At 48.6% G+C, this 18,041-nt stretch overlaps 1 protein-coding gene across 1 annotated transcript in view; it reads right to left on the bottom strand.

Annotated features, from left to right (window-relative positions):
* The window catches only part of LOC144168351 (acetylcholinesterase-like), a 34,968-nt gene that overhangs the window by 12,066 nt on the left and 4,861 nt on the right, over positions 1-18,041 (bottom strand). The window contains exons 3-6 of the mRNA XM_077697356.1: positions 13,749-14,077; positions 6,338-6,554; positions 4,724-4,891; positions 1,348-1,622 (exon numbers count right to left, since the gene is read on the bottom strand). Coding sequence (XP_077553482.1) covers positions 1,348-1,622; positions 4,724-4,891; positions 6,338-6,554; positions 13,749-14,077 — 989 coding nt within the window. The remainder of the gene's footprint in view (positions 1-1,347; positions 1,623-4,723; positions 4,892-6,337; positions 6,555-13,748; positions 14,078-18,041) is intronic.

The raw sequence follows: 18,041 nt of genomic DNA, 5'->3' as shown, positions 1-18,041 counted from the left end.
ACCATGGACGGAGAGAGCTATGCTTCAAAGAGACAGCTGTGGACAGAGAGAGCTATGGACAGAGAGAACTGCGGACAGAGAGAGCTATGCCTCAAAAAGCCTGGCAAAGCACGAAGAGTTGACCTAACGGCGCCATTGGCCAGACGTGGGGATTCACGACAATGGGACAAAAACTAGTCCACGGCATGAACGGGCAACGCAGAGCTCCGGCAACTCACAGCTCCGTGTTGCATCAGCAATCGCTACTGAAACTTCCAAAGCGAGAAAAAATCGTTTTGAAGCCCAACATGGAGCTAAGTTAATTTGCTCACAAGGTATTAAGATATTTCCTCACAGGCCAATTAGTGTAGGTACAGTGACTTCACGATTTCCTTTCAGTTACCGAAGCGGAGTAATAATGGGCTGTTGCACAATGTGGGTAGGCAGAAAAAGGGTGAAAGATTTAAAAAGAATAGTGAATTTGACACAACGAAACAATTTAATGCAGTATTCACTTCGGAAGAGTGGTCGAGGGTCTGGGAGTGTTGCACTAACCTGCCGAAGGCAGCCAGAAGAGTAAAACAATACGAAAGAGCTGGCGCTCCAGAAACCACTAACTTCGAACATACATTTTCTGGCCTATAGCTCCAACAATTGTATTCCAAAACTACTGCTCCTTTTCGCACCCACTTACATGTGAGCAATAAACCTCATTTTTGTACAGCAAAAAGTTGTATCAAGGATGGAAAAAAGGGTGTAGTGGGGGCTAAGCAAAATCTTGAAAAAAACACTGTTTAGAATTTGGAGTATAAACAAGCTTCTAAAATTCAACCTTAGACTTGTGGAGAAGCATGGATTTTGTGATTCCACTCGCAGCGACTTACAGCAACTGCCCCTTGCGGGGTCTGTACGCAGTCGTTTATGGCATAGGAATGCGAGCATGGCACGCTTGTGGCACTCCAAGTTCACTTTCACACGCGCCGCCGCATGCTGCGCGGACTCGGCTACCCGAGATGCCGGGTATGTTTTCTTGTTTTCCCGCCGGGGCTCCCTTTGAGATATACCGGCGCAGTCGTCGCCACAGGCTAATTAAATAGCCTGCGATATTGACGCCGTCGTCTAAAAATCTCCATTCCATTCTGGGCAAAAGGCGCTTAATTCTATTCCCTTAAGCGTTGTCCTCATTTCATTCCCATTACATTGCGGCACCTCGAAAAGGTGGAATAAATCCGAAGTCATCCCAGTTTTGGAGCGGTAACTCCTGTACACTGTTCTCTTCTTGGGTAATACTCCACTGACCTATTGAAACAGCGCAGGTGGTCCAATTAAGCACGTGCACCCACTACCCCAAACATTCCCAAGACGTACCCGGTTTTAAAGAAGTGCGCCCAGTGGGAAATGACGCGAGTGCTGAGTGCCGTCTCGCTTTCCTCTGCTTGCTGCAGGACGGGGTAGCCGAAGAGTAGCCTGACGGACTGTCCCCTGGGCACGCCGCTCTCACTGTCTTCAGAGCGGGTACGGTGCAGCACGTACGTGTGCACCCGGTGGCCCCAGGCGTGCAGCTGCTCCGCGAAGAGCCGCACCGGACATACCACCAGGAGATCGGAGAACAGTTCTTCGGCGAAGTTACCGTCCCGTTGGCCCTGCGGGAACGTATAGCCGGATCCACGTGGATGTTTGAATGCCGCTGTGCTCGTCTCTTCCGTCAAATGCACGTCCTCTAGCTCATATGAAACCCAACGTTTTATATAGGTTGTATTCACTGGCGTGGCCCGCATGCTGGCAACCATGTGTGTCGCCTTAGCAACGGGGACGCGCAACCTCCATCGTGGAGGCGCGCGCATCAGGCGGTCCCAACGGAATCAAAAACCTCACCTTGTGGAGAAACAAGCGTTTATTCCTTTCACTCCAAGCGACGTACCACCAGTAGTACTATCCGCGGCGTAATGCTCCCTCAGCTCGCACGTGGTTCCGCCGCGCGTCTTCGATTACGGAGCCAGCGGGTATCGCGTAGCGTTGTTTTTGCAATGAGGCGCTCTCGGAGGCACTTAATTTCGGCGGTCCGCTGCCCTGGATTTGCTTGTCGGCCGGCTTTCGCACTGCTGGTACCGGCCGTCGAGTGCCAGCTCCCGTTCCGCAGTACCCGTCTGTCGGCCATTCTCCATTCTAGGGAACTCCGAAGTGGTTGAAACCGCCGCAGACTACACTCCTCGTCACAGTACGCTCGCTCGCCTCCACGTTTTTACCCGTCCTCTCAGGATTCTCGTCTTCCGGACGCAGCATGCATGACACCAGCCAGCAGTGTTCGAGGCGTGTTGTGTGCAACGGGATCAACCATAGCGGAAATACTCTTCTGCCACTCCTTCCTCGCCTTTATAATCTTTACTTTTCTCTATTCTATCTCGGCCAACACTTGAAAATGTCGCTGCTATTCATATCTGTTAACGCCACGGCCGAGACGACGGATGCGAAGTGCTCGAGCGCTAGTTGTGCGCCACCACATAATGTGAGTCCAATAAATAAGATATCTGTTGACGCCACCGCCGACAGTCGGGTTGAAACGCGACAGACGATGCACGCTGGTGTTTTTTTTTTCTTGTACGAGATGCGGGCGCAAAGCGTTGCGCATGCACAGTGGTTACGGTCATCGCGTTCATAGCGAAGAAATCGCCCACTTAACTTTTTAGTGAATACCAGCTATAATGGGGTAATAAAAAAGTTGGGGTGAATAATTTTAATTTGGCACTAAACTTTCTGAAACATGGTAGGTGGCGCCGTGTAGTGTCTAGGCGTGACATAACCATTCGTGTACGAAGAGCTCCATCGCTTGCAATCGCGATTCAAAACCTGCAAGAAGGAATAGGGAACGCTCAAAAATTATTATTGCTTTACCTGGGAAAAGCTTTTAGGTACCTCTCTTCACCTCACCTACAGTTTTAAGTATGTTGCAGTGTGGCTCACTGTAACGGTTGGCAGCGTTCGTTTTGCAGCATACGGAGGGATGGAAGATAAATTCCGCTTGCAGACATTCCAGGGCCTTATCAGGAAAACCGTTTCAGTTCAAGGTGTTTTAAGGGATGCCGTTTCATTTGGGATAGAGAACATGTACTAAAAATCGGCCGCGTATCTGCTCCTTTCGTTGCAGATGTCAACGAAAGACGAGAGTCTTTCGTAGACATTTGCCAAGTAAATACCTCCCTTCGCTATGCCGCTCACCTATTTTGCTGTTCCTCTCCCGTGGCGCTCCTCCCAAAGTAAACCCGCTGGGGGTTTGCTCAAGTCAATTTAAATTTATCGCGTTCCACTGCTCCAGGCCGGGTGCCTCGATGCCAGCGCTACCGTACGTTAGAGACGCGCGGGAATTGAGGCGCCGCACTTCAACGTTTATAGAACCACGTTGCCCTTCTCCACGTGCGTTCCACGCGGACCGTGAAACCTATGTAGTAGAGCCTTTCGTAACTGTTGCCGCTTGATTTGTTAATATGCCACCAGAAGCTATAGTGGCGCGGGCGACAGCAGGCGATGGAGTGTTCTGCAGTAGATGTAGTATTTCATTTGCAAATCAAGCATCCATGAATTTTTATAACGGAACACTGGAAATATCATTTACGTAGTGATTTTCTGCCTCACATTTGTGTAATGTCTTGTTCTTGTTTAACAATGTTGACAAGTATGAACATTGCCACCGCACTTATACGTTTATGTTTGGCTGTGGGTATATAAGACTATTGCGCAGCATTTGTTTTCTTTGGCCGGGTGTCTCAATCGAGTTACAGAAAGAGAGACAGACAAAAGACCAAAAGTTTTGCGTTTAACTAGCTCAAGAAAGACTATCGCCTATAAAAAAGTCGGTTGGCTGTCCCTTTAAAGCGACACTGTATCCTCCCTCATTGGCTGGTGGATACAGTAGATACCTTTGGTTGTAAGGAACACCTCTACCCACCAGCAAACACCTTAGGACTGCAGTCACATAATCAGCGAAAACACCGCGCATGGAGGAAGAACGAATGCAGGCAAAGTTCGATCGTCTCCTCCTTGTAAGGCCTTCTGGCTTGTTGAGTTTAGGAGCTCACTATGGAGTTCGTGACGTAATATACCCAAGGTGAAACAGGGCGATGAAGTAGATGAGCTCAGAAAGTGGATACTTCGCCTGGGATGTCTTGGCAAGTAACCAAACGGAACAGATGCGTTGCTCGCATAGTTCGCGCAAACCTTCATTAACTAACCACGCAAAGATTATAGGGCGCTGAATTTGAAACTATTCAGTTGAAAGTAATGTCAGTCCCCGCATTTTCACCGCTGAAATGCCCCAAGTAGAGGAGATAACGGAAAAATCAAAGAAAAAAGCAATATGGTCGCATCTTTTCGCAATTGTTTTCACTACAGCGGGCATCCTCGCAGGTAGTCACCCTATAGGTATATGTGTGTCCGTGGCTCCCCGAAATCTTTGTATTGGATCATCATCGCATTTCGTGCTTAGAAGGTGCTTTGAATGAGGAAATAAAACCCCAATAAGCTCGATGCTCTCAAAGCTTTTATTTATGACACAAGCTCACTGGAATAACTAACTCCTCTTGCCACAATAGCCGGATGGTACGTCGAGCTGGATGAGATTGTGGAGCAAGGACTGCGGCCCATGCGTTCGTACAGAGGGCAGAGTTTTCGCTGAAGCCATGCGTATACATCACATCTCGCGAAGTGCAAAACAGAATTTTAGCCGTCTCTTGGCTTATTAACGGTTCACCTTATCGTAGAGGCTGGTGATGTTCTTGGCATCTTCGGGCGAGAATCCGTAGTAGTTGGAAAGAACGGAGCGCACCTGTTCGCTCATGTTCTGAGGCCCGAAGCGAAAGCTGCTGTTTATAAACGTCAGCAGCTCCGACCCTTCGTCGTCCGAGAAGCCCACCAGGACCTGCATGCCAGACACCAGTACGGTTATGGCACATGAAACGAACAAAATTTTGAGTTTAATCTTTCCTCTTTATCTGATCGTTAGGTTGCTTAATAACGTTTTATATCAGCGTCCATTGATATTGCCGTGGGACAATGGGTGTGCGACACCTCGCGTTTATTTTTTCGTCGGCGGGCCCTGGTAGTTAGCGTTGTCTACGTTTTGTTCCATGAGAACAATCGCTCCGTTGAACGCTCAGAGCAAAGGGATATGTTAGCACGCATTTCAACTCGGATGTTCACCAACGGAAGAAATACAAACCGCAACGAGAGTACGCTGGCGTCAGGGGTGGTAAAGTTACCCACCCTCCTTTCCTGCTTCCTCGGCATGTGGAACATTTAGGTGCACATATTAACAACAGCGGGAAAGAAAGAAATTTTCCTTCTCCCCATCCAACTTTCCTTCCGTTCTTTATCCTTTCCACTGCGCAGCTCTTCACCCCTTTTATTTGTTCTCCACTCAGTTTCCCCTCTCCCTCCCCCTCCCCCTTTCTTCTCCCTGTTCCCGCCCCCACCCAGCTGTCTACCTCCGCCTTCGAATCACGCGATCTCCCCTCGGGTCACGTGTCCCAGCTGTGGCTAGTGGTTGATCTATGCGCAGGTTACTACTTGGTCAGAGGTGGGACATTAGCAATATGAATCACGGGTTACCGTTCGGTGACCCGGCAGTGACCCACTGACGAAAAAAAGTAAACATTTTCTGGGTCAGCGCTCGTTTTGTAAGCTTTCTTCTGCCCCTGTCTGTCCTTGTACAATACACCCGCGTACGCCCCAACCGCGCGCATTTTTGTTTAGTTTGATTTCTTTACGTTGGGAAACACCGCGATAAATGTGCCCACAATGAATTGAACTTGTTCTGGCGCAATCAAGATATCTATAACGTGGCTAAGGTTTAACGTTTCTAAACCTTGTTATCACGAGCGAAAACAAGGAACATGTACACAGTGTTCCGTGACGGTTAGCCTTTCCTTGAAATTTCGCAGCCTGCCGTCTACCCATACATACTGGACGACTGAATTCATCCTTCACTTTGGGCTGAAAGGGACGCGCAGACAGCCCAGCCTGGGCGCCACCGCTGACGAGACGGATTGACCAAGCGCCGGCGAAGCAGCCCTTTGATCCTTCCCAAGTCGTGTGGTTTGCTTGCGCTGAAGCGCATGCGCAGAAGGCACAGCCGCCGCTGAGCGATCAAACGCAGACGCAGAAGCAGTTTCACCCTCGCCTAGTCGCGTTTTACCGAGGTTCCTCGCAAGCGAAGCGACAAAAAAGGCGCAGCTTGCGCGCCGTTGGCTCAATGTCAGTTGCGACGCGATGAATGACCTTGAAAGATGTAGCGTAGTACAGCTTTCGCTCGAAAAACTGAGCAAATGTAACGAGTGTAAAGCTAGCCGGTGTGGAACTGGCGTACGTTGAGGTGCTTCCAGGTAGTGGGGCCCCACGTGACGTTAAGCACGGGGAAGAACCTAAAGAGGCCGCTGTGTACTTCGGGAGGCACCCTGAGCAGCGACTGCACGGGAACAGTACGAAGGCAGTGCAGCCAGAGAGACTTCGGCAGTTCCGGCTCGCATAGACGCCCTGCGAGGGATGCCGTCGTCTGGCACACTCCGTTGTCGCACACGGGGTACCTGGAAAAAGCACGAACCCAGGCGCTGTCAACACGACTTTTTAGATAACCTAAACATCTCTGAAACGTGCACAAGATGGTGCAAACGAATTCCAATCGAGCCAATTACATTGGTTTTTAGAGGCACAGCGCTCATTCTTAAAGGGACAGACAACCGATTTTTGTCGTGTATATTTCCTTTCCGGCAACAATCCACGCAGCCTACTTTGCCGGTTGCCGGCAACATAGGCAGTTCCATTGTTATTATTATTACTATTATTTGGCGCCTGTTTCGTTTCTCACTCAAACAAAACAGCAATCAGTGAGGATAACAGAACACCTAAACAAGAACCTAGTTTTACCCTAGACATCGTAAAATCTTTCGGGCGCTTGTTTGTTGTTAATTTACGAATCATATATACTCAAAGGGAGCCGATCTGCCCAGCAGTGTCTCACGTGACATGACATGACCGGCTGACTGCGAGTTCAAATCGGCAGCAGCCACTCCCAGGCATGCAGGGAATGGTATCCTTGAATATAGGTGGTGGCGGCTTTATTCGTATCGTCGGCAGTGTGCGGGCTGCAGCACGGGCGCACGGGGGTAGACAAAATAGTTTTCGCAAGCGTCGAAGTGACACAGTAGACGACACCGTGGTATGCTAGTGTAAAGGTTTATGAATTACTTCCACATGACTGACGCTCCTCGCAAAATAGCGGAACTGAATTTCGCGCCTCAGCCCCAATTTGTTTTCGTTCATCAAACATGAATGCATTAAAAAAAATCAAAATCATACGATACGTAGTAAATGTACCCCTACGTTTAGTTTAGGGCCCTGAATTTGTGCCTGATTTGCGAAAAATTGTTAGCCGTATCTTTAACTTCTGATCTGGCAACAACACCGTGGCATCATGGCGGCACTCGTGTTTAGACACTTTTGAGGGCCAGCTTTACCCGCGTAGTGATTACTGTTGCGACCGGGCGGGCCGGCCCGAGCCGGGAAGAGGTCCTGAGCTGATAGGCCAATGTAACTGTTTACTTCATAGCGAGAGGTGAGCCGAAGCCAAAGAACAATGCCCCGACGGGCGAGGTTGCCATACAGGACTCGAGCAGAGCGACAGCATCGATTCGCTGCTCTGACAGGAATGGTTTACAGCGCTTGCGGGGGTCTATTTATACCCAAAAGCGGTAACGGTCAAAACGCCAACAAGTAGCAACACGCCACGAACGTCACAGACACACACACGCTCTTTCCAAAGTTCGTAAGCCGTTCATAGCCTCGGCGCACGTTGAGTCCGGGAGAGGGGAAAGAGGAGGACTCCGCTGAGTTCGCGGGGCCCCTGTGTCCTTGAAGAGCGTGGAGACGAGCCTCGCCGGCAGCCGCCGAAGGTTTGAAATGCGCCGAAAGCGAAGCGTCTGACTCGGCTTGTCGAAACTGTCACCGACATGGTGGCGCCTGACGGCTGAAAGGCGCAAGCAGTGGCTTCGCCGCACAGCCGAGGAGTGATGCGGGAAAGTACGGCGGCGCTGGCCGATTCGTAACATTACCGATTACTGCCGGTCGGCACCGATGGCTACCGCCGTCGCCGCCTTCCATGCATCCGCGAGATGGCGTTTGCGGTCGTTTGCACATCGAGCTGCGCGCACGATACATGGCCGTAAGCGCGTTTTGCACTGTTTTTCGTTTTGTCGTGCTTGGTCAGAGTTATGCTAGATGTGGTGCTGACATTTTATCTGGGAAGCTTGCACCGCGTTAGCTTCACTGTTTTGTGCTTGGTTGCACGACGGCTAATGGTTTCAGAAGTTGTCGCTCTTCGGGATGCCGGAAGACGAGTAAACGTGGCTGAAGTGGCAGAGCAACATACTTCGAGCCGACAAGCCGCTCGAACATTTCGATCCGCAGTTAGCGCCGTTCGTCAATTTGAGTCACGCGTCAATTTGAGTCACACGTCAGAGTCATGCGTCAGTTTGCCCCAACATTGCTACTGCTTATATGCATTATGTTTAAGCGAAAATAGGTCGTTCTGCAAGCTTACAAACCCTGCCTAACTTGTGTTTGCTTTTGCGGGCAGCCAATCGTACAGCTGTGCGCCGCATGTTCTAGGGCGGGAGGGAAATGAACTAGTGAATCGCATGGCCATTCCCTTTTCTGCAAAGCAATATATGTCTAACCCCCCCCCCCCCCCCCCCCCCCCCCCAGTTTTCATTCCGGTGTCATAGATTTACTCCGCGCCGCTCCGGGGCCCCTCCTCACCACCGCTGACACCTCTTTCACAACTATTTTCCCCTCGCCTCCACCGATGCCCCATTGGCAAGTTGCGCAGTCGGCAGCTAACGGCGGTAGTGCGGTTATCAGATGATTGCGAAAAATAAACAGAAGCATGGATGGGCGGAAAAAATGCACTGACCATTGCTTCACTTCCTAATATGAAATTTGTCCGCAGTGCGACGTGCAGTCTTCTCGGTCACGGCGCACTTCTGCTGCGTCTCAGGAAGTGTTCGCGTGATCAGCGAATGTACGGCGGTGTGCTCTACTCTGCTGTTACCTCGCAATGCGCCGCCGCCGCCACCCAGGCTGTTGCAAATCGTGCTTGAACCTCCCGTGCAAATGTCACGTAGTTCGGATTAGCCCCGCACAAGGGAGCAGCGAGCATTTGTTGCATATCGTGTTTGAACCACCCGCGCAAATGTCAAGTGGTTTTCATTAGCGGAGAATAGAATGGCGTCAGGTGAAAGTGTCAGGGGGAGGGCGCTCCTAGGTGGCCACGCATCAGGCGTGTGAGGGAAAGGCAGTGAGTGATATAAAGCCGCAGCCGCACGTGTCCTACTCCATTTCACCCTTCGATAGACGCTCCTATCCGTTTTCTTCTTTTCTTATTTCGTCGCTGCTGCATTCGCTCACTCGGTTACGGGACATAAACAGACACCGCTCCCGCGAAGCACAAGTAACGGCTGCCAAAGGACTAGTGCTTCAAACGGCCGAAACCCGCCATCGCCGTTTCCACTCAAATTCACTTCGCCAAGTAGCTGCGAATCCCTCCCAGTAGAAGAGAAACTTCCCCAGTTGCAACGCCGGCTTGAGCCCATAATTCTTTTTCAGCTGGGAAGGCCTTCCGAGCGACATTTTCGCCGGTGTCTTTCACGCCTAGGTATGAACCAGCACCGGTTGCCGGTTTATGGGTGCGCAATTTTCGGGTACAAAAAGGGGGCGTGTGGGCCCATCTTGGCTTTATTCCGCTACTGATGAAATGCCGGTTGTGCTGGTATTTAGATGTCGAGATTACATGTCTCAATGCGGTTAGTCGGCTGTCCTCAATCGAGTGGTTCGGGTATGGTTTGATTTGTTACATAGACATCTTACACACCCAGTAAGATGCATACGACGAGGAATTGAATTGAAAGAGACTTTATTAATCCCCGGCAACAGACGCAACAAAAACGACAGCCCCATGTTTGTACGCGAGAATAGAGCACAAGGGCTTCCAGGTTTTAAATCGTTAGGGGACGGATGCATGCCCTTCGTTTGGAGGAAGAAGAGCAAAAATCGAAGCGTTGTCCCGAACACAAGCGCAAATGGGTGCAAAAACAATGAAAAGCTGTTGGCACCGCCGTAACCGCCTCAAGTTCAGCTCGTCGAGTAGCGGCGAATCCCTCCTGGATGAACAGCAAATTGGGAACGCCGGCGTGAGCCAATATCTCTTCTTCTGATGGCTTTCGGGAGACATTTTCGACGGCGTCTGTCACTTCTCAGCACGCGTACATGACCGGTTGCCGGTTTATGCGCGCGCAGGTTTGTAGTGGAGAATAGTGGGAGGGAGGAGGAGAGGCGTGCACGCGCAGCTGTAGGTTTCATGTCCGTACTGATGGATGGAATCTCCTTTGTGCTGGTGCGAGATTTAAAAGCGGGCGTTCAAAGGCCCAATGGGACCAGTCCGGAGTCCCTAGTGGTAGAGAGGATTTGATTTGTGTGTTAGGCTACGTTCAGATTACCGACGCAAAACCCGTATCGGGATCTAAGGACGTAAAATTACGCCCATCTTCCCGCGAGGGAACCCTGATGTGATGCGACGCATCAGGGGGGAGCGTTTGGACTGACGCTGGTATTGGATTGCGTCAGTCCACTCGCTGAAGGGACTGTCGCTTCCATCACGTCTTCATCGGAAGATCTTGCACGGAGGTATCGTCAAGCAAAGTCAAGTGCGAGAGCGAGCGCTGTACTGATCCGGCGCCGTGTGCTCCCCCGCTTATATTCCCGCTTTTGAAAGGAGAGGAGCCGGGGAGGGGGGGGGGGGGGGAGTCGCGCGCATGCGCACACATGCGCGCACCCAGAGCAGCGAAGCGCACACGCGCAGCTGTTGTTATGATAATGAGACGGAGTGAGAGTGTTGCGCCCAGCTGTAGGAGAGAAGAATGGAGGAGAGTTGCGCATGTGCAGTGAGCGTTCGTACAACGCCGCGACGCCGGAGGGACATACCCGAGAGCAAGAGATGCGTCGCATCTAAAAAAATTACATGTCACGCAGTTAGGTTGGCTGAGACGTGAAATGACGTCATTCTTTAAAGTTAATACGACAGCTGCGGCAAGAGTCTGATCCCGGCCTTACACAAACAGTGAGATGCTTACGACGCGGGAGGGACACAGGCAGTTAGTTCCATGTATATCGGCAAGAAGAAAGCTCGGTTCCGTCAGAGATTCATTCAGCTAATTGGCTAGAAAATATGCTCCATCGCAAATTACGATAAATGTGTTTTCTTTCGTGCACTCCGTTGACCGCGTCCAGCTTTGCAGGTCATCCCTTTTCACAGAGCGGAAGGGCACTAATTTTTTTCTAATTATATAGGTTATTTGAGTGGAGTTTCCGTTAAAAGGTGTGGCAGTTTGATTCTAACGAGTCAATTTTTCGAATGAACCAAACTTGTGTTTTGTCTGCATGGCCCCTTTAAGCTAAAAAACAACACGCAATGTTTTTGTCGTATCTGTTTATTTCCTCAACTTACTTTTAGTAACGTGGTTCAGCTCTCTGCTGTAATGGAAGCTGTGTTGTTGCGCTACCAATTTCCGGCTGCCGCCGTCACCAAGCTACCGTCTGCTGCCATGTAGCAATTTTATGGCGTGATCACAGAAAAAGACCATGGGCTGCATGACGCGGTATGGAGAGCGGAACGCTACGCCTGATAACGGTGGAGCGTACTGATGCCGCCGATTCACTCATTCGTCAAGCTCGAACTCAATCAGTGAAGCAATAAATAAAACGGTCAGATTGCTTTCTTATTTTTATCTTGAATTCGATCATGTGAGCCCCTGTTTACTAGGAGGAGTGTGGGCAAATCTCATGCGTTGGCTTCTTTGCAATGGAGAGGCTTGTAGTGCCCTCTTATGTTGCGATTACGCAAAACAAATGATTATTGTTTTATTGTCAAACATAAAAGCAAAATACTGCGCGTCATTTGTATGCGCCATGATCGCTGACTTCGAAATAGTTGAAACTATTATTTTTTTCGGTAGAAAACATGCTTCAAACCGCGCGTCAAGCGAAACTGCGCCTGTTGCAAATTTCTGGACATTTCGCGGCGCCGAGGGTCCCCGAAATTTTTTGCCCTATTCTGCGGCAAAAGCAGCCGCCATTTTCAAGCTGTTACGTAACATTACGTCACTTTTACGCAGGCTGAAGCTGCCAAAGCGTGACGTGTCGGTCCCGCCAACTGTTTAAATTACGTCACGCCTTCTCAGCCAATCAGAGAGAGGGCTTGTATTAAAAGAAGTATTGTTGTTGAATAGCAAAGGCAAGCCTACGTTGTCTTGTCCGGTGCATTTAGTGTAGTTTTTCATTGCTGACCAAGAATTATGCGCTTTCAGTAAAGAGATATAAGGCAAACTTTAGAACTGTTGACAGTAACCGTCATGAAACGTCAAAATGACGAAACCACACACAACCGCTTTGTAAACCGGAAGCACGTGATCAAAATTGAAAGCCAATCAGAAAAGACTTCCGGCCAATTGCCCAATTCCAAGGGAATTTGTGCAGACGAGAATAGGGCCCCAACTTAACAAAGCCACAAAAACAAAGCAGAAATGGAAGGCGTATCAGGTGCGACGAGTAAATCCCACAGTGCCGGTCCATGCTGGCGGTAACTATAGCTTTCGCAGTGGTTCCAGACGCGAGCGAAAGAGTTAAAGCGCTTATCGAAAGTGTTGCAGGGTCCCTTTAAACCGCGCGTTGGGCGAAACTGCGCCTGCGGCGAATTCGCGGGGATTTCCCGGCGCCGAAAGTGGGTGACATGTTTCGTCCCATTTCAGTCCGGCGGCCACAGCCATTTCGAAGCTGTTACGCAAAAACTCACTTTTCGGCAAGCTCGAGTTGCCAGTGTGTGCTGTAAACGTTCCGCTAACTGTTTATATTACGTCACGTCTTCTCAGCCAATCGCAGAGATGACGTGACGCGCAAGCCGCATTGCTGTTGAATAGCGGAGGCAGGCCTACGTTGTCATGTCTGCTGCATTTCGTCTAGTTTTTAATTGCCGGCCAAGAATTACGCGCTGCAAATAGACAGAAACAATGCAAACTTTAGAACTGGTGCCAGTAAACGTCACGAAACGTCAAAATGATGAAAGCTCACACAACCGCTTTGTCAACCGGAAGTACGGGACCAAAACTGAAAGCCAATCAGACAAAGCTTCCGGCGAATTATCCTTCCCTTATCATCAGGAAAGGGTAATGTGCCAATAGACTAAAAATGGCCTGAGAAGATATTGGAGTAAAAAGTAGAGCGGCTCTTGGGTCCTTTCGTAGAAATTGTATAGACTGCGTTGCCTAGCCAACACAAAATGCCAGCAAACGCACATGCAGCATGACGGATGAATATCAGCGTGCACTTCTCTTGTCTCCAGGAAGTGGCAGCGCAGTATGATTAGGTGGAGTGCAACAGCGGCGTGGAAATCACTCCGATAATGGCAACGTATAATTCGTGTCTATTATTAATATCTTCCGAGATTCGGAACGACGGAATGGGTTTCGGGAGTGGAGGAATGGCAGTTTACGGTTCCGATAACTGGCTTGATTGTTATGATTTGCCAGCGAGATAGTAGTTTTCTGCTGATTGGGTGAGCTATGTAACTTTTCTCGCCGAAAGGGTGGCCAGATTTTGCCTGAACAACTCATTTGCGCGCAAAAGCAGCTGACGCCGCGGGAAGCACTGGCAACGATCTTAGTCGGCCTTGCCTGGTGAGTGGGCTCTCGCTCATGAAGACGACCTTGTGGACGTTGGCGAAGGCAGTCAGTTCCTCACGAGCCCAGAGGTGGTATGCTAGCGCCGATGCGCCAGAACCGTGGCCCACCACCACCAGGTCGGACTCGTCCCCACCGAAGAACCCGATGTTACGTGCCGTCCAGTTCAGCGCCTCGGCTTGGTCGAGCAACCCGGCATTGGAGGGCACGCCAGGCACGGGCAAGTTTAGGAAACCTAGGACGCCCAGTCGTGAGTTGGGCACCACGACCACCACGTCGCCTAGGGCCGCCAACGCTCGCCCGTCGTAGTTGTCGCTTCCAACCTGCAATGTTTCCGGTCAGTTTAAATTGCGTTAGCTTTTACTTATGCGAAGGCCTTAGTAAGCTCCGTACTTTAAAAATCCGACCTCGGGGCTCAGATTTAGCTCACAAAATAGCCGGCGGGGCGAGAACAATCGAACTAATCGAGATGGAAAGAAAATTGGGTAAATTTGTGTTTGGGAGTCGAACCCAGGAACTGCGGAGCGCGAGACGAGCTCGCATATCTAACGCCACCACGGCTCGCTGGCTCTGCCTTACTGAAGGCGGACCTAATGAGAGCGGTATGGCCTTAGACGCGTGCGTTAGAGACGTGGCGTACATAAGTAATTTGATCGTGCTAATTACAGATGCAGAAATCAGGCGAGCAGCAACGTAAGTTCCAGGTAATTGTCTTTTTATGCGGCATCTACTGAAACCTGCTACCGGACGGCGCTGCCCGTGCAGATGCGAACGCGGGCATGTTCCGGCCTGACGTTAGGCCTAAGGTTACGCTTTGAATTGTAACGTCGTTAACAGGCACCCGCACCTTGACATAGAATGGTCTGGCTGAACTAGATCATTCAGAACCGAGTACGTCTCACTTAACATTACGTATCGCAGAGGGACACGTAACTGCAGTAAGTGCTGGCATATCATGAGCACAAGCGTCGGTTATAGGATTGCCTGAAGTCCGACAAAATATACCTATCACCCTACTGCCTAGCATTAGTCACTCAGGCCATCGAACGGGTGGCTCTCCAACTTCCAACTTCCAGACACACGTTATCGCCGCCTGGTCTTGTATAGCCAACCACGTCGAGGACATCCTGGGGAGACAATTCACGAATTAATCATAACTATTAAAGAAAGGCCTAATAACCCTGCCTGCAAGAATGGGAGCTCAGTAAAGCCCTTATTATCACCTCTATTAAACGCTGGAGCAAAGGGAGGGATCATTACATGGATTCGCCTACTCTTCGACGACGTGGTATGAAGGGGGGCAAACTTAGAACATTCACTTAAAAGTTTGACAAGGTTACATTTTTTAATGCGTAGCATTCTTTGCCGAGTACCACCACAGCCAGGTCGCGTAACTCCCTGTTTTTCCGCAAAAATTCAGTGATCCTGTAATCGATATAATAGCGTAAACGGAGATAACTGGTGGCAGAAAATTTGGAAAAACTAAAAAATAACAAAAGGGTGAACCGTGCAACGCCTCGCCTTCCAACAATCATCCCCAGATTTCTCGCTCAAGATTCCGAATTCCCAGAAACCTAGTGGAACCACTCCAAGAAAGGGATATTTCGTACGGAGCAGAGAGTCGACTTTGGAATGAACACTGTGAAAGACCTTTCCAGAACTCTAAAGAGTTTTTGCCTTACTCGCTGTCAAAGGTTAGCGCCCATACATTTCAATGGGATAGTTTCCTTGGCTCTGGAACGTAGTAGAGTTGAGCGCACAGCTTCAACCTCCGCAAAATGCAAGCTGTCGCCCTCAGTATTAGCAGTGCTAAAATTCTTTTAATTACGTTAGATAACTACTGCAGAGTAATTACTTCTGAAGGAATTGTTATGAGCCGGAAAACTGCACATGAATGCAGATTTCGTGATAATTGCATTTTTAATCGTTTTAATAGCGTAAATGGGAATAATTGGCCGAACGAAATTATCAAAAACTGGAAAAATAAGAAAAAAAATATAAGAAATATACCGAAAATGGCGAACCGTAACATGCTCTGCATAAACGCAATAATGTCAATGTCGCGAAAGTTCTAAATGTAATCGTCATATTAGCGTAAATGAAGATGATTGATCGAACAAAATTTTGAAAAACTGAAAAAAGAAAAATGTAACAAAATTACGGAAAATGAAAAACCGTATAACGCCCTCCATTTCCACAATAATAAAGATTTCGTGAAAGCTCAACCTGCAATCGTTATATTAGCGTAAATGGTGGTAATTTGTCGCACGAAATTTTGGAAAGCTAGAAAAATAAGAAAAATATAAACAAATGACGGAAAATGGCGAACCATGCATGCAACACCCTGCATTTCCACAATATGCATATTTCGTTAAAGTTGCAAATGTAATCGTTATAATAGCGTAAATGGAGCTAGTCGGTCGAAAAAAGTTGTGAAAAAATAAAAATTAAGAAAAACATAAAAACCGTATAACTGCAAACCGTACAACGTCCTGCATGTCCACAATGTAGATTTTGCGAAAGTTCAACTTGTAATCGTTATTATAGCGTAAATGGAGATAATTGGTGTGGCAGCATTTTAAAAAAATTCGAAAAATATGGCTTAAAGAAGTCACATTCAAGACAAGCGGCATGAGATTGCTTCGCATAATTACACGATTCTCTGAATTTCTGGAGAATTTTCCCCGCATGCGATGCATGCTAACCGTTCGGAATGGGATAATGCAGGCATACACATTAAAAGTGAATAACAGGCTTCATATTTTTAGGTCACGTGTGCATTAAATAGGCATTATTAAAAATTTAGTTTTTTTATTTACGTGGCGGACTCATTTTCCCCTGCAGCTCTAGCCAGTAAGGCAAACGAGGGACCCACCGATCAATGAATGAGTGAATGGATGAATGAATGAATGAATGAATGAATGAATGAATGAATGAATGAATGAATGAATGAATGAATGAATGAACGAGCAAACAAATGAACGAACGAACGAACGAATGGATAAATGAAGGAATCAATGAATCAAGGAACCAATCATCCAATCAGTCAATCAATCCAACAATCAATCCATCAACGCCGTTGCTAATAACCTGAGTTGACGCTAAAAGATGCAGCAAAAGCCGTGTTGTCATCCCTAGCATTCGCAGATACGTGTAGTCTTAACATTCTGAGCTTTGGCATCAGAGACCAGTTGCAAATAAATGACGCTCGCCTGAAAGAAGCCGTCGTGGAGGAAGAAAACGACGGTTTTTCTTCCGCCGCACTGAGGGCCGCTGCATGCAGGAGCCCAGATGTTCAGGTGAAGGCAATCCTCCGACGTGTTCGCGTTCATTTCGTCTGCGAATGGTTTTGGTGAAAACATTGATCCTAAAAAGTCCAGTTATTTTCCCATTAGTATGTCAACAAGCGCACAAAGCACACTTGAATCAAATTTCACATTGTATAGAACCTAAAACCGAACCAAGAGACCGTCTTATAGTTGTATAATATATGACAAAGGGTTGCGAAATTTAGATCACTGACACATTGTGATGTAGCATAATTTGACTGAGTTAGCGCAATGAAATTTAAGTTTATCTTAGCGAAGAAAGTTTCTATTCAAATTACTTGTTTAGACAGCGGTCTCAACGAATCCCCGGAGGCCTTCGGAGCGGTTGTGGTAGCCGTAGCGTCACATCTGTTTGGAAAATGCGCTTCTTAAAGGGGCCATGAACACAACATTCACGCAAACTTCACTCAAATCAGCTGTATAATAAGGAAAATAGGTAGTAGGCATGCGGCATCCTAGCTACTTTTCCGCCCTAAAGTTATGACGTATGATGGGCAGCTGATTGGCGTTGGAAAATTCCGACAAAATCTAAGCCAAATTAAACAGGGATTAGAAGCTTGCGCGATGCGCTTTGCGCATTGTGCAGGTTTGTAATTTGCGCTTTGCAAGCTTATAATTTGCAAGCTATTCGCGCTTAAATTTAGCGCATATTCGTTTTATGGCATTAAGAGTGCAGGGGCAAACAAACAAAGTCAAGAACGAGCACGTAAACATGGAAGAAGTTAGTACGACACCTGCCGGGCGACACAGCCTAACACAACTGTCGGGTGCGTTGGGCGTGTCTGACACGACACTGGCCAACTGGCATCAGCGGCAGGGCCACTTCCGTGACCCGGTTTGTCGTGTCATACATGATGTTTCACGAAATAATTACTTTAAACCGTGACAAAAACACGGCAGACAGAGTCCGGTTAAAAGCGAACTCTGTTGTACCATCTAGGATTGCGCACTGTAAGTA

Source organism: Haemaphysalis longicornis, unplaced genomic scaffold (genome assembly GCF_048455015.1).
Source record: "Haemaphysalis longicornis isolate Haplotype H1 unplaced genomic scaffold, Haemaphysalis longicornis Haplotype H1 scaffold_2, whole genome shotgun sequence".
NCBI lineage: Eukaryota > Metazoa > Arthropoda > Arachnida > Ixodida > Ixodidae > Haemaphysalis > Haemaphysalis longicornis.
Note: the sequence above shows the minus strand (reverse complement) of the source record. Positions and strands in the feature narration are given on the sequence as shown.